The following is a 14,671-nucleotide window of genomic DNA, read 5'->3' as shown; positions in this document are numbered from 1 at the left end:
GAGGTCCAGTCAGTCTAAGACAGGGTAGTTCAGTATTTGGGAGCCCAGGTTGGGTGGTCAGTTATGCAAAGAGCAATCCTTCCCCTTTCCAGTATCTGGTGAGTCTCTGAGCTTGCTTCAATACCAAGGTCAGTCTGGTCTTTCTTACACAGGAAAGAATGGTCAAGCTTTTGGCGCAGGTGCAATCCTTCCAGTCTTGAAAGGCCTCCAGGGCTTCGGATTAATTGCAACTTCTGGGATTGATGGCAGCCATGTTGGAGCTAGTTGGAGCCCACATGCAACCCCTTCAGAAGTCTCTTGTCTCATTGGTCTCTGCAAACACCAGGATTACTATATATGTCTTCCACTTTCTCCCTTAGTTAGGAATAGTTTGATATAGTGGTCAGTGCCACAAAATTTGTTAAGTGGATGCTTCTGGAGGCTCCCAACTGGATAATGATCACATTCGATGTGAGCCTGACAGGCTGGGGAGCCCACTGTTGTGGTCAAGTTGCCCAGGGACTATTGTCAAGGAGAACATTGATAAACAAGTTGGAGACCATGGCCATCAAGTTTGTGCTGATTCAGTTCTTCCATTGCTGAAAAGATCAGTAGTTCAAATACTCATGGACAACGTCATGCTAGTAGCATATATGAACAAACAAGGGGGCACTCAGAGCACGATGGTAGCACAAGAAGCAAATCTCCTCTTCAGCTAGACAGAGTGTATCTTCTACAGCTTTCAGCAGCCTACATCATGGGTTTAGAGCAGTGGTTCTCAACCTTTTTTCTGTTGGGACAAACCTGGCAAATAATGCTTACAGGCCATCATGGGGCTAAATGTAAACATATACTCTGCATCCACAGGAGCCTGCTTAGCGTTTGTGACCCTCCACATCCTCTTCCTTGTGCTCCCTCTCTCTCGTTTGACTCTCCTTACCTCCTTCATCCCATCTCCCTGGCCTACCCAGCTACCCCGACCCCCTTTTTCCCACCCCTTCCTATTCAGCAGCCCCCACACTCCCTTCTCCATTCCACCTTCATCTTCACAGCATCACCAACCTCCTTTCCCCCACCCTCCATAGGGTGAAGAGATCATCAGCAACATCACTCCCAGACCCAGGAGAGGAAGATAAAGTTTGAGCCCCATCAGGCATAGAACAGCCGGAGCTGGCAGTGTCTCACTCTGATCTGGGTGAAGGAGGAAACAGCCTCCCACTGAGCCAGAAAGAAGAGAAGGAAGTGAGAGTAGCCTCCTATCAGACCCAATTGTAAGAGAAGTCAACCAACTCCCACCTGGGCTGATAAGGAGGCAGCCATCTGCTGGCCCTGCGACACACCTCCCAGGACCTTGTGACACATCAGTGTGTCCCGACACACCTGTTGAGAACCACTGGTTTAGAGAATGTTCAAGCAGACTTCCTCAACAGAAACATATTAGATATTGGAGCGTGGGAGCTCAGCCAAGAAGTTTTTCAGTTGGTAACAGGACTTTGGGGGTCCCTCACATGGACATTATGGCAGAAAAGTCAAGGTCAACTGATTTTTCTGTCTCAGAATAGAGGGATTCCAGAGGGATCAATGCATTGAAAGACTAGTTTCTGTTATGACCTTTTGTAGGCAGGACGATAAGAAAGATAGAGGATCACAAGTCAAGAAGATCCTGGTAACAAAATGCGATGAGGTTGACATCCAACCCGCTTCTTCTTCTTCCCTTTGTTCTCAATCTGTTTTGCCAAGGGCTGGTAATGATGGAAGGTTCAGTTCCTTTTTATCTTAGAACCTGGTCTTTAAATTGTCTCATTTGCACAGGAAGGGGTATCCAGCAACTGTATTTTTTACTGTAAAAATGTAATATTCAGATTTGGCGTCTTTTTGAGAGCTGTTGCCAAGCATTCTCAGTTTCACTGTTGTGGGCTGATATTCTGACTATCCTGACCTTCTTGCAGTGAGGCTTTGATAAGAGATTAGCTCTTAATTCTCTCGTGGTTGAAGTAGCAGCAATCTCCTGTTTTAGAGGTCTGATTCAGAGGTCTTCAGTGGCCTCTCAGCAGGATGTTGTGTGTATTTTGAATGGGGTTAAAAGATTGTTCTTCCCTTTTAAAGCTGTGGTTCCTTAGGAGGATTTCATCCTAGTCCTTAGTGCCTTCCTGGGTATTCCTTTTGAGCCACTGAGTTATGTTTCTTTGAAGGATCTGTACTTGATGACAATGAAGTCCATATTGAGCCGCTGTGTGGATCGGCAAGTTAGCCAGATTAACTTATCTGGCTAACTTAGCCTATGTATTTGATATATCCATCTATCCTAAAGTTAGCTGAATACGTTTATTTATTTATTTAAAAATTTTTCTATACTGTTGTTTAGTAATATACCATCACAACGGTTTACATTTCGGCACGAAATAGGTTGGTTAGGTTTCTAAGTTATCCATGGTGTGCCAATATTTTACGGTTACATAGTTCAGTAATATACTCTAAATGAGAGATGGGTTGGGGTTACTATTTATATGATTTTGGGATAATCATATATGTGTATACTGTTTCAATTTAATATTTAATAATGGGTAACAAATAATAAAATTGTCAATTTTCTGTTTGTTGGTGACTTTCAGCTGTATGTATTGTTAGTCATCGCTCTCATTGTGAAATTTATCCAGCTAACTTTAGGTCAGGTCTGTGGGCCGACCAGAGTTAGCCGGATAAGTTATCTGGCTAACTCTGAATATCAACTCCTCCCCATTATGCCCATTCCTTAACTGGATAAGTATTTATTTGGCTACGTGACAGCCACTGATCCGTGGCCAAATATTTAAACCATACCAAATAGCCAGATAAGTCGGAATTTATCTGGCTAAATGGCACTGAATATTGGCCTCAGTGTTTTTAATGGACATTTGTTCTGCTAGACATATCTCAGAATTGTTTTTGTGCAGGGTTCCTTATTTGTTTTGTTTTCCTTTGGAAGGAGCAATCTCTTCATCCACTGCCATTCTTTCTTCCCAAGGTAGTCTCGCAGTTTAATTTAAACCAGATTGACTCTCTTCCAGGGTTTTCCATGGATTATTGCCTAGGCAAGGATAAGTCACTATGTATTTTGCATATTTGTTGTGTTCTCAGGTTTCTAAAGTTGACAAATCCCTTCAGAAAGTTAGATAAATTTTTCATAATATTTGTTGGTCCTTGTAAGGGGGAGGCAGCGTCCAAATCTTAATTGGCTTGCCAGATCAAGGAGTTGATTTCTTTAGCTTACTTATTTAAGTACCGAAATTTATCCACACTCATTCAACGAGGGCGTGGTCCTCTTTTCGTGGGCAGAGGCATTGGTAGTAACTTCAGAAGATATTTGCTTTCATTCATGAGTCATTATAGAGTGGATGTACAAGCTAAGGCAGATGCCACTTTTGGGGCAAGCATTCTCAAGGCAGCCCTGTCTTCTTCCCACCTGTGTTGGAAGAAGCTTTGGTTCTTCCCAATCATCTGGACTGGTGTAGCAGCATGATAGAGAAGGAGAAATTTAGGTTTCCTTTCCTTTCCTTGAATTCTGCTACACTAGTCCAAAGCCTGCCCATGAGGTCAGGGGTCTGCTGCTGTCACTTGTTTTCTGTACAGAGCCTTTGAGATCACAGATTGTATTAATGTTACTTCTGCTTTTGAAGGACCTGAGGCATCTCTGAAACTGTTTATACCTGTTACTGCTCGTTTTTTCTGTCCTTACCCATGGTTTTCAGAAAGAGTTTTTTCTTGCAGAGTTTTTCCTTTTGAAAAAAAAAAGTTGTGTTAGAGGTCTAGAATGAGTGAATCTAATTTCTCCATGATTGTGACAACCGAATACTGGCCACTTACTGTGCTGCACTACTACTAATATCAATTATATCATTGTTTGAAAAGTTCTATTGTCTCCATCTGCTGGTAGGATGGCATACATCCATATGACTGAACTAGTGTAACAGGATTCAAGGAAAGGAAATTAACAGGTAAGTCTACATTTCTCCTTATTTCCGTTTGACAAATTAAGCAAACCAAAATAAATATTAAACCAAAACTCAAATAATAAACACCCAGAAATGAAAATGAACAATCAATCATGTTTGCTATGCACATCAATAGTGTACATGTAGATATCTTTCATACAACTTAGTTTGTGGCCCTCAAGGATTGAAGTTGCCCATCTCTGGTCTAGGGCATGACTAAAAATGCAGAGGGAGTCTTCAGGCCCAGTTGGACCTTTTATTTTGGATCCTGGTTTAATTTAACAAGCGTTGAATTTATTTTTATTTTTCGTTTTGAAAATTAGATCATTTTAGAGGACACACCAGCCTTCCTTCACTCTTGCTACAGTACGCGTAGTCCTCACACTCATTTAGAATTTTGCTATGAGTAAGAGGCAGAGCTGTTTTAATTTAAAGATATCCTTAGTAGGGGATGGTGATGCAAGTAAAAGATATTATTGGGATCTATGAGTCTTGTTTAAGATAGGAGGAGAGAGGGGATCCTTAAAGAAATGCTTCATCTTCATAGGTTGGAAAACTCATGAAGCTGAAAGGTTTCTTGAGGAGTTTTTGCTAAAATTGGCTGCTGCACCCTTAGACCGAGACTCTCATTTTTTTTACATGTGTAAGGAATATATATATTTTTTTTATAGAATAGAGAGTGCTGTTTTTAAAGGTCATTGTGCTGTTAGGAGGTCAGGAACTTTGTGAGGGTAACATTTTTTTCATGAGAGTTGGGGGGAGGGGGAATCGTGGCTTGGTCTGGTTATGAGCTGCTTTAAATTTCTGAATTGCCACGGGTATGCGTCTGTCTGTACTATTTCATTTTACAACTATTTTATCCAAAATTATAAAATCGTTTGAAAAGATTTTTTTCCCCCAGTATGTAAGCAGCTAGTTATCGGAGAGCAGAAGTGTGCAGTAGGGAGCATGGTGGTTTTGGGGGAATTTTTCCCCACTGTTTCCCAGGCTAGAGAAACGGTGGGGGTCAGGGGAGTTGCTAGAAAAATGGCACCCCAGGCTGCGGTTGCTTTAGGCACCCGCCTTCCCTCTCGAACCTCTGAGATAGCAGATGCACAGACTGAAAAAGGGCAGTTTGGCCACCTGAGTGGTCCCCCTGCTAGCCCTCACCTCTTGCGATGCCCCCCTAGTTGGGGTTCGTATATTTATCCTGCAGATGCTGTTAATCCACATTCAGAAAAATTGGGGGTGATGCTTTAATAGCAGAGCTGCCTGCTGCACCTAACCCAGTGCCATGAGAGGAATGCGCTGCTTGAAATGGCAAGAGACACATTGGAAATCGTGGCAAATATTTTTAAAATTGGATATAATGGAAAGCATCTGAAATTTGGGATTCAGCGATTTCCCTGCTAGATACGGTATGCAGCCCTGTTATTGTTTTTTACTTACTATATATGTAGCTCACGCTCTTTCACTGGTAGCACAAAGTGAATTACTTTAAGGTACTGTAGGTATTTCCCTCTCCCCAGAGAACTGTTAATCTAAGGGGTTGGGTACTAAGCTTCCTGGAGGGGAAAATAGTGTGGGATACCCAAAGCTGTGGTACCGAGCACTGCAGCTTTGTCAATCCCGTGGTATTTTCCCTAATGCCACAGCTTAGCTGCCCGCTAGAAATACTGTGTTATGCTGGCCCCAACCGTAACACGGAATTCTCTCCATTACAATAAAACCTCTGGGGGGGTCTCGAGAGAAACCCTGTCCCTTGAGGCAGCCTAAGAAAACTTTTTTTTTTTTTTTTTTCAAATGATGATCCTGCATGCAGGCCTCCCCCCAAACCCTTCTTCCATGCTGCAAAAATAACCCCTAGGCTTCGACCCATAGCCACACCATGAAGTACCTCAATGTCCCGGGTGCTCTAGTGGGGCCCAGAGCATCCTCTAGAGCTCTGTGCCTGGTGCTGCTATGTTCAAAATGGCACTGGCCAACCTATGTCATACTTTTGCTCCATCACATGATTGGGGCAGAAGTCCATATGGCATCATTTTGAACATTTGTGCTGGACTTGAAGCCCATTAGAGCAGCCAGGAATTTCTCCCTAAAAAGGGTGTCAGGGAGTGGACTAGGGTAGGGGAAGGGGCGAGCAGGTCTGGATGTTATTTTTTGCAACTTGGAGGCAGGGCCTACGTGCAGAGTCATCACCTAAAAAACAATTTTCCAGTGGGGTGAGGATGGGGGGGGGGGGGTCCCTTTAAAAGATGGCCCCAGGAGCACAGGGATGCATGTTAGCATCAGAATGCTCCCAGGGGACGTTAGCTACAACCCAAAAGTTTTAGCTAATTAGGATCTGATGTACTAAGCATTTTTCCCATAGAAACAGAATGGGAGAAAAGCTTTAGTAAATCAGGCTCTTAGGATCAAATAAAATGTCTTGTGAATTTTGAGGCAAGCCATGTTATTTGATTTACATGTTTTGCTTAGTAATGAGCTGATTAGCATAAATGTGCATGCTCATTACTATACTTGCGTGGTTTGGGGGAGGGGAAATTACGTGTGGTGTTTTCAATATTGCACATTATTGCTACGTCAAGGTGTTTAACGTGGCAAATGCCTAACGCAGTATGTGACCCCTTAAGTTTGTGACCCCTTAAGTATGTGACCCCTTAAGTTTGTACCTGTGGTAGTGGAGGGTGAAGTGATTTGTTTAAGGTCACAAGGATTTGAACCCTGGCTGTCCTGATTCTCAGCCTGCTGCTCTCATCCATGGCTGCTACTCCACTTTCTATTGAAAGGAAGGAAGGAAGGAATAGCTTGAGGGAGGAGGAATAGCCTAGTGGTTAGAGCAGTGGGCTATGAGCCAGGAGACCAGGGTTCGAGTCCCACTGTCACTCCTTGTGACCTTGGGCAAGTCACTTTACCCTCCATTGCCTCAAGTACAAACTTAGATTGTAAGCCCTCTGGGGATAGGGAAATACCCACAGTACCTGAATGTAAACCGGTGTGATATCTCAGATTGAATGTCGGTAAATAAAATTAATAAATAAAATAAAATTAATGACAGGGTAAGGTAACGTGGAGGAAGATGAGCACCTAGACTAAAGTGGGAAGGGGTCTCCTGCTGGTGCTGAGTGCACTTTCTCTCTTAGTTCCGTAATTGCATACTTTTGTGCTTGGTTTAGGTTGGAAGAAGACAAGAGGTCAATGGAGTCCAACCTCCCTTTGATTCCCTAATGGCTCTATGTGTGGTAATCCTAATCTGGGAAAATAAAAAAAAAATCCCTAAACAAAACAGCTCCCCGCTCTACCTCCATCTGCCATGGCAATGAAAAAAATTGCTTTCCGATTCCAAATGTGTCGATCAGCTGAATTCAGCCCTTGGAGTTGGAGCCCCAGAAGGTTATAAGCCTCAATCTCGAGATCCTTGTTTGGAGAAACATATTGTATCTTTAAGGAGTGTTTTATAGTGAGGGGCGTGCTAATGTGGTTGTGACGCCCTCATGGTAAGAATGAAGTGTTACATGACATTAAAGCTGAATGCTCAGAGCAGGCCTGTAATCAGAGTTTCCGAATACACCTCTGCTGCCAGCCAGCCATGGCTGGCTGTGGCCTAGCCTTCTCCCGAAGTCTTGACTGTGGAGCCAATATTTCTTTTATTTATTAACTGCCTTTTTGAAAGGCAGCATACAGTAGTATAAGCTGCCAGTACCGATACCCTACAAAATCTCTGTGGGTTTCCTTGCTGACGGTCTCATCCTGTGTTCACTGTGTAAATCCTGTAAGGGGAGGAGGCTAGTGGGGGTGCAGTGAGAACACAACTGCTCAGAGCACGGGTAAAGCTGGAATAATGTGTTTCATAAGGGGAAAGAGAGTGGGTTATAGAGCGGGACCGGAGAGGTGAAATTAAGAATACAGTTTGTTCTGGAGACACCTCGTGCTATAAGTCCCAGCAACCTGCGTTCCAGTGCTTCCGCCCTTCCCTTCTGCTCTTGCGATGTCATATGTTGTGCATCAATGCCCTGCTGCTATGTTTTCCTGTTACTGAACTTGTTTGGCTATGTTTTGATACTGTTTTTAAGTTTGTAGTGTTTTTTTTATTTATCTGTGATGATTGTACTCCACCTTGAGCTTTGTGGATGCGGTGATCTGTGAGGATGACTTTGAATTTGAATCTTTACCCAAGAGAGTGTTTTTTTTTTCTGGGATGTGAGGTGTTCATTTTTACATTGCTTGATGTTTTTTTAGGGTACTTTTGACGATTACCTGGAGCTGTTCCTACAGTTTGGATACGTGAGTCTTTTCTCGTGTGTCTATCCTCTGGCAGCCATCTTTGCAGTCCTGAACAATGTCACGGAGCTCTACTCGGATGCCTTAAAAATGTGTCGGGTCTTCAAACGCCCCTTTGCTGAGCCTTCGGCAAGCATCGGAGTCTGGCAGGTAAGGGGCACGTTTTTGTTTGTGAACAGTTCTCCAGATCAAACCTTTTCCTTTCCCTGATGCCAGCATTACATGCTTGCTGGTGGAGTCTGTGGCCTGCTTGGGGCAGTGATCCAAGAGCATCAGCTGGAGATGTGGATATAGGATATGATACTGATTCAGAGTGGGACATCTTTTCCTCGTATGATGATAGAAATAATACAGCGTTGGTTATTTAAATCCTGTTCTTCCGGAGCTCCCTATCAGACAGAGTACACAGCATAATGAATTGCGTAATAAACTCTCTTATCCGAACTATAGATTATCTGAACATCTGCTTCTCCCCCATGCAGTTTGGATAAACAGAACTGAACAGTAATAACATAAAATTAACATCGTGTGGTCACGGTTTTAGAATCTCTACAAGCAGAGGTGTGTCAATAGCCCATGTCCAAGCTTTGCCTTTGCTTTGGAGTCTTTTCTACTGGTAGGGTTTACTAAATTCCAGTCTTTTTTTCAGTGCAAAATTTTTTGATCCTTCAAAATCAGGCGGGCAAATCTGAGGACTTTGCTATTTCCTGCTCTACCTCCTCCAGTTTGGCACATTTGGATTTTTTGCTCTCCGTCTGATAAACCACACCCACAGGAAGCCCTTAGATCAGAGGCGATGCTTTGGCGTGCCATCCGTGCTTTAAGTTGGAGCATTGGGAGGTAAATGGTTTTGCCAAAGCCGCCTCCTCATTGGTAAAGAGAAGAAATGACGTGGGGCTTGGTCCTACTGCTGTACAAATGGTTCATTTGCCATATGTTGCAGTGAAGGATGACAACCTTTCCTTCACAGCTGGGACTGACTGAGTGCAGACCGTGCTCCCAGAACCCCCCTTTCTCCTCTGGCCTAACGCGCCTGTGCCGCTCTCAAACCTGGCAGTACAAAGGCTGCTTCTGAAACTTATCCCTTTTATTTGGCAGCACTTCGCTTATTGTGTTAAATTTACATGGTTAAAACCCTTTGACCTTCATTCCAAAGGCTTTGAATGTCTTCCATATTGAACTGTATTCACTGTTGCCAGACTGCCACTCTCAAGGAAGAAAAACAAAAGAGAGAGAGAGAAAAAAATGAACGTGATTAAATCACGTAACTGTATTCATTACCTGTCCTAATGGCAGAATGTAAATGCAAAGTCTCAGCTGGAAGGACAGAGGTAAAGCTTGTGGTTTTCTCTGGCCTGAGGGGGAGAAATGCTTTTCATGGTCTCCCTGGCTGCCACTAAGTGATTTAAAAGCAACATAATTAGACATCTGATCAAAAATCAAACTGTTTTAGTGCCTTTGGATATACAATTGTAGAGCTTTGAAAACAGCACTCCAGTGGCTTATAAAGTCATTCTGTTATTGGGTAATGTAGAAATAGGACCAGTGAGCTCCATGTGACTTGACTGAGAGGCATATTGGCCCCCATACAAAAGCAAAATGATAAATAATTGTCTTGGGAAAAAAGCAAGTATAATTAACAAATAATAACAGACAAAAATAAGTAGTTTTTGCAATTTAAGGTTTTTGCAATTAAATATATATTCTAGGATACATATATATTTCATTGCAACAATTAAAAAAAAAATGTGTGGATTTTGGGGGGGGTGGGGGTGGGAGTGAGAGAGTAGAATCTAATAAAATTTACTGCCATTTCTCCTTCTCCTTGCCAGTATGGTGAGCTGGACAATACATGACCCAGGGAAATCTCCTTCCAGGCTTGTCCCTTCTGTGTTACTTATAGGATAGCAAGAGGTCGCCCTTGAAGTGGGAATTCTCTTCTTTTTTTTTCTCCCAAGATCCGAGTATACTGCATTCAGAAACCATTCAGACCTCTTCACTTTTTCCACATTGTCTTACGTTAGACTTATTCTAAAATAGATCATTTGCATTCTTTTCCTCCTCGATCTGTACACCATACCCCATAGTGACAAACTGAAATCAGGTTTGTAGAAATTTGTGCAAATGAATTAAAAATAAAAAAACTGAAATATCAGAGACAGCTTTAGTATGAACCTAAAAAACAATGCAAACCAAGCGATCTGCTGTTGCGGAGGCTGTGTTTTTTTTAAGTAGGGTAAAATGGATCTCTTGGTGGGTACCGCTTGGACCGCGTGCCCTGCCAAAGTGTCTCTCTCAGGGACGGTAACCTTTTAAACGGGCACGCGGGGGCACATGTGCAGGCGTTTGCCGACTCGCGCCTATTTTATAGCATACGCGTGTATATGCGCACGTGTTATAAAATATGCTGAGTGCGCGCAAATGTAAGTAGCCGCGTACGTGTGCCTGCAAATCCTTCCACTGCGTAAGTGGAGGCCTATTAAAAGGGTTGTACGTCCACACCGTTGCCAGTTTCACCAGTTCGTTCCCACTTCACACAGGCAAGGGATAGGACTTCCAAAACCCAATAGTTTTAATCGTCTCCCTTCCCCCTCCCCCCCCCCCATTAGCAGCAATCCTTAAAACCCGCTGACTAGCCTAGAAGTTTTTATTTTATTACTTACACGCCATCCTCAGCAGTAGTAAAGTTACGCGGCAGGGGACCCCAGGCATGCGCCTGCGCGCATAAGTATTTACGTGCACATCTCTTGGCCTTCCCCTGACACGCCCCACCCCTTTTTGAAAACCTTTGACTTGTGCGCGCAGTGGAAGGTAGGGGGTGGCTTATGAAATCCACTTGGCACGCGCCGCCCGACTTGTGCGCGTATCTTCCGGTTTGGGCAAACGCAGGGCTTTTCAAATTTCCCGTTCAAGGGTCTGATTTACTAAGCTTTGTTGCTATAGAGACAAAATGGGAGAAACACCTTAGATAATCAGGCTATAAATGAGATCTGCATCATAAATTTAGTTTTCTCTCGGCCTGTTTCTGATCCCTTAGAAAAAATAGAGTCTTTTTGTATATGTGTGTGTGTGTGTGTGAGACATCTGTTACAAGGTCCTGATTCTGGAAACTTGTGACCATAATGTAACTGACAGATATGTCTTTCCTGTTGTAAACATCGGTCTCCTACCAGATTCAACCATTTTTCAGAAGCTTAACAAATGTTTTCTTTTTCTTTTTTTTCATTTTAGCAGGTCTAGATTTTCATGGCTGAAATAATGGTTAACAACTTGTACAATTACTTTTTTCGTACCTGTCATTATAAAGTTATCGAAAGTAATAAGAAATTTTTGGGAAACACCACAGCATATAATCCGTATGATTTGTGCCGCAAGCTAGAACTGCCCCCCCCCCCCCCCCCCCCACACCACTCTTCCCCTGATGAAAAACAAACAAAAGCCAAATCTGACTTGCTTGAAGTTGTGACCTTGCCTGTTTCTGGCACTAGTGGATTTGCAGCTGCTTTTCATCTGAAGCAGAGACTTAACACTGAGCATATGAATGTTAATTACATCTCATGTCTGTGCGGTTTTTTTTTTTTTCAGCTGGCTTTTGAAACCATGAGCGTTATATCGGTGGTCACTAATTGCGCCTTGATCGGCATGTCTACACAAGTGAACTCTCTCTTCCAGGAGTCGAGGACTGACCTCATCCTGATTGTGGTGGCAGTCGAGGTAAAGTGAAATGTACTGTACAGTCCGCGCTAGACCTGAGAGGATATGTAACACTTTTAGTAAATGGGGTGGGTGGGGGAGGGAAGGAATGAAAGGTGAATACTATTTTGACATGATTGAGCTGGCTCTGTTAACACAGATATATTGCCATGCCATAGGAATGACTTTCTGAAGCTTTGAGTGGTGTGTGGTCAAACCTGTGGTGAGTGAACATGGCAATCCACAGTCTGCATGTTCTTATGGTGCCATGGTATCACCACATTACTTGTGGTTCTGGTGGCACTTCTGGGATAATTCCTGGGTTTCACTATTGTAAGGCAGGTGTTCGTTTTAAAAACTGTTGGGCACCAAGATTTCCTTCTTGATCTGCCAGATTTGAAATGTTTTTTTGTTCACTGCTGTTTGAGAATGTCAGACATGAAAAACGTATTTTCGTTTTCTGCTCTTGAGAATGTTTTTTTTTGTGTGGTCACCTTGAATTTGAAAACTAATTTGGCACAGTATTAGAGATCTTTAGTGTTTTTCAGAAATTCAGGTTTTACAGTTTTGAGAAATCTAGGTTTAAAAATCAGGATCCATGCTAGCACAATTTGGGGAAAAATCACTGCAAATGTATATAGGTCCAGCATTTTGTACTATTTTGCTGTTAGAGGTGAGCAAGCCAGAAAATATAATAGGTAAATCATGCTGAGGAGCTGGCTTGATGTTATGAGCCAAACATGAACTGAGCCAAATTATTTAGCACATTAAAAAAAAAATCCCAGGCAGCTCGGCCCACAATTAAAATAAGTAGCTATCCAATCTCTTTGTCTTTTGGGTTTATTTTCTTCTCTGCTTCTTCAAAGATTGATGAGGATGTTCAGAATATACACAAGCAATATGGATGTGAGCACTCATTTTTTGTTCATGTGCCCAATGTTCCCAACAGTTAGGTGTACTAAGCAGTCAGATGTAGTATCCATCTGGCTCTTTGAAAATAAGATGACAATACAATAAATACCCATTAATCACTGAAAACTACATTGGCTTGATTTTGCTGCCCTAGCTTAATAAGTTGAAAGGCCAATGCAAATCCAGGGCTGTTCCGGTCCTTCCGTCAGGGCTTCAAGAATGAGGTCATGTTTTGACCTTCATCAGTGGGAAAATGATGTAGAAAAAAATGAACAGAGTTTTTTGGTGAAATTGAGTGCATAATATAAGAAGTATTAGGCAGCACCCTTATGAATTTAGAAATTTTCTTTGGAATATTCCTGAGTCCCCCTCCCATGTATTTGAACTAGTATAATAGATTATTTAATATAAAATTCTTGTCTAATTGTTTTTTTTCCCTTCTGGTTAATATTGTATAAATCTGTTTTGTTTATTTAATTTATTTTTATTTTCCAAAATTTCTATACCGGTATTTGGGACAAGCCATTATATTGGTTTACAATAAATACAGTTAGCTAAAATTCAACCACATTCAGATAAATAACATAAAAACTGGACATAAAAATATTACTAAAAATTAACTTATTACAATCTTATTATAAAGCATCAAAAGCAAAATCACATAAAAACATGGACGAATCAGTAGACCACTCCTGTTAAATTAAGTGCCATTATATAAGTGCATTATTATATTCATTTGGAATTAAAAGAATATTATGTAATCAAGATATAATTAAGACCAAAATGAACCAAAAGAAAACAACCTTGGGAAATCTGCAAACCTATTTTAAAGTCGTGTTATAATTATAGCATAAATGCAGAAAAGTCAGGGACTTCTGAGCTATAGCTCCTATGACAAACATCTTGAATTGTCCATATTAGAGATTACATTATAAATTACGTAAATATAATACAACTCAAGTTTCCAGAACTTTCCATTACAAAAGGCATCGGGCAAGATCAGGTCCAAGGGTGAAGAGACATGGGACGAAAAAGGCCCAGGCTGTGCAGGCACATAGTGGAACACATTTGGGGTGGGAGTGGGTATTAGAAAGCATAGAGAAGAGGGGAGGAATAGGGCTAGGGATTATTATTGTATAATTCTCTGAATTTATTATATTTCCAAATGGGAAAAATGTAAATGTGTGCATTTCACATAACTGTGTGGCTGTATCACAGAAACCCAACGATAATGTAATTCTGTGTTTCCCAGCCCTATCCTGGAGGCATACTGGTTTTCAAGATCTGCTTGAGATAGGCTTGCGTGCATTGTATATTCGTTACACATATCCTGAAAACTCAACTACTTAGGCACACCTTTAGGAGAGGCTGGGGAAGCACTGGTGTGCTGACATGGCAGACAGGTGCTGAATTATAGTTGCTAGGGCAACTATGACTCTGAATGTCCTTATTTCTGTTTGCATTAGTAAATAATTCTCTGACACAGTTAAAAAAAATCATATAGTCCTGCGCTATGTGCTTGAAAGATGGTTTTGTACTGAAAAATGATCTTTTTGAAAATGTGTATCATTTCATAGGAGCACATTTGCTTAAGAACAGAACATTGCATTTGTGATATCCCCTTCCCTAAACTGATTTGCTATTGCAAAAAAAAGAACATGGTACTTCGCAACATCAGTGGGTATTTTGTAATAGGAACCTGGCTAAATAAATCTGCATCTTGGGTATTTATGGAGATTGTGGGTATAATATCACCGAGTAAAATGTGTCGCTATACACAGCTGGGAGACTGCTAAATCCAATGAGTGAAAGTGTAGGAGCATGACATCTAATCTTAAAGTAGGATTTGGAAATGA

At 41.8% G+C, this 14,671-nt stretch overlaps 1 protein-coding gene across 2 annotated transcripts in view; it reads left to right on the top strand.

The window, feature by feature from the left end:
• Positions 1 to 14,671, top strand: part of ANO10 (anoctamin 10) — a 536,131-nt gene that overhangs the window by 82,728 nt on the left and 438,732 nt on the right. For both annotated transcript variants that reach the window (XM_029589377.1, XM_029589378.1), the window contains exons 10-11: positions 8,169 to 8,360; positions 11,796 to 11,924. In XM_029589377.1, coding sequence (XP_029445237.1) covers positions 8,169 to 8,360; positions 11,796 to 11,924 — 321 coding nt within the window. The remainder of the gene's footprint in view (positions 1 to 8,168; positions 8,361 to 11,795; positions 11,925 to 14,671) is intronic.

This window comes from Rhinatrema bivittatum, chromosome 2 (assembly GCF_901001135.1).
Source record: "Rhinatrema bivittatum chromosome 2, aRhiBiv1.1, whole genome shotgun sequence".
In the NCBI taxonomy this organism is placed as follows: domain Eukaryota; kingdom Metazoa; phylum Chordata; class Amphibia; order Gymnophiona; family Rhinatrematidae; genus Rhinatrema; species Rhinatrema bivittatum.
This window is presented reverse-complemented; position numbering and strand designations above follow the sequence as displayed.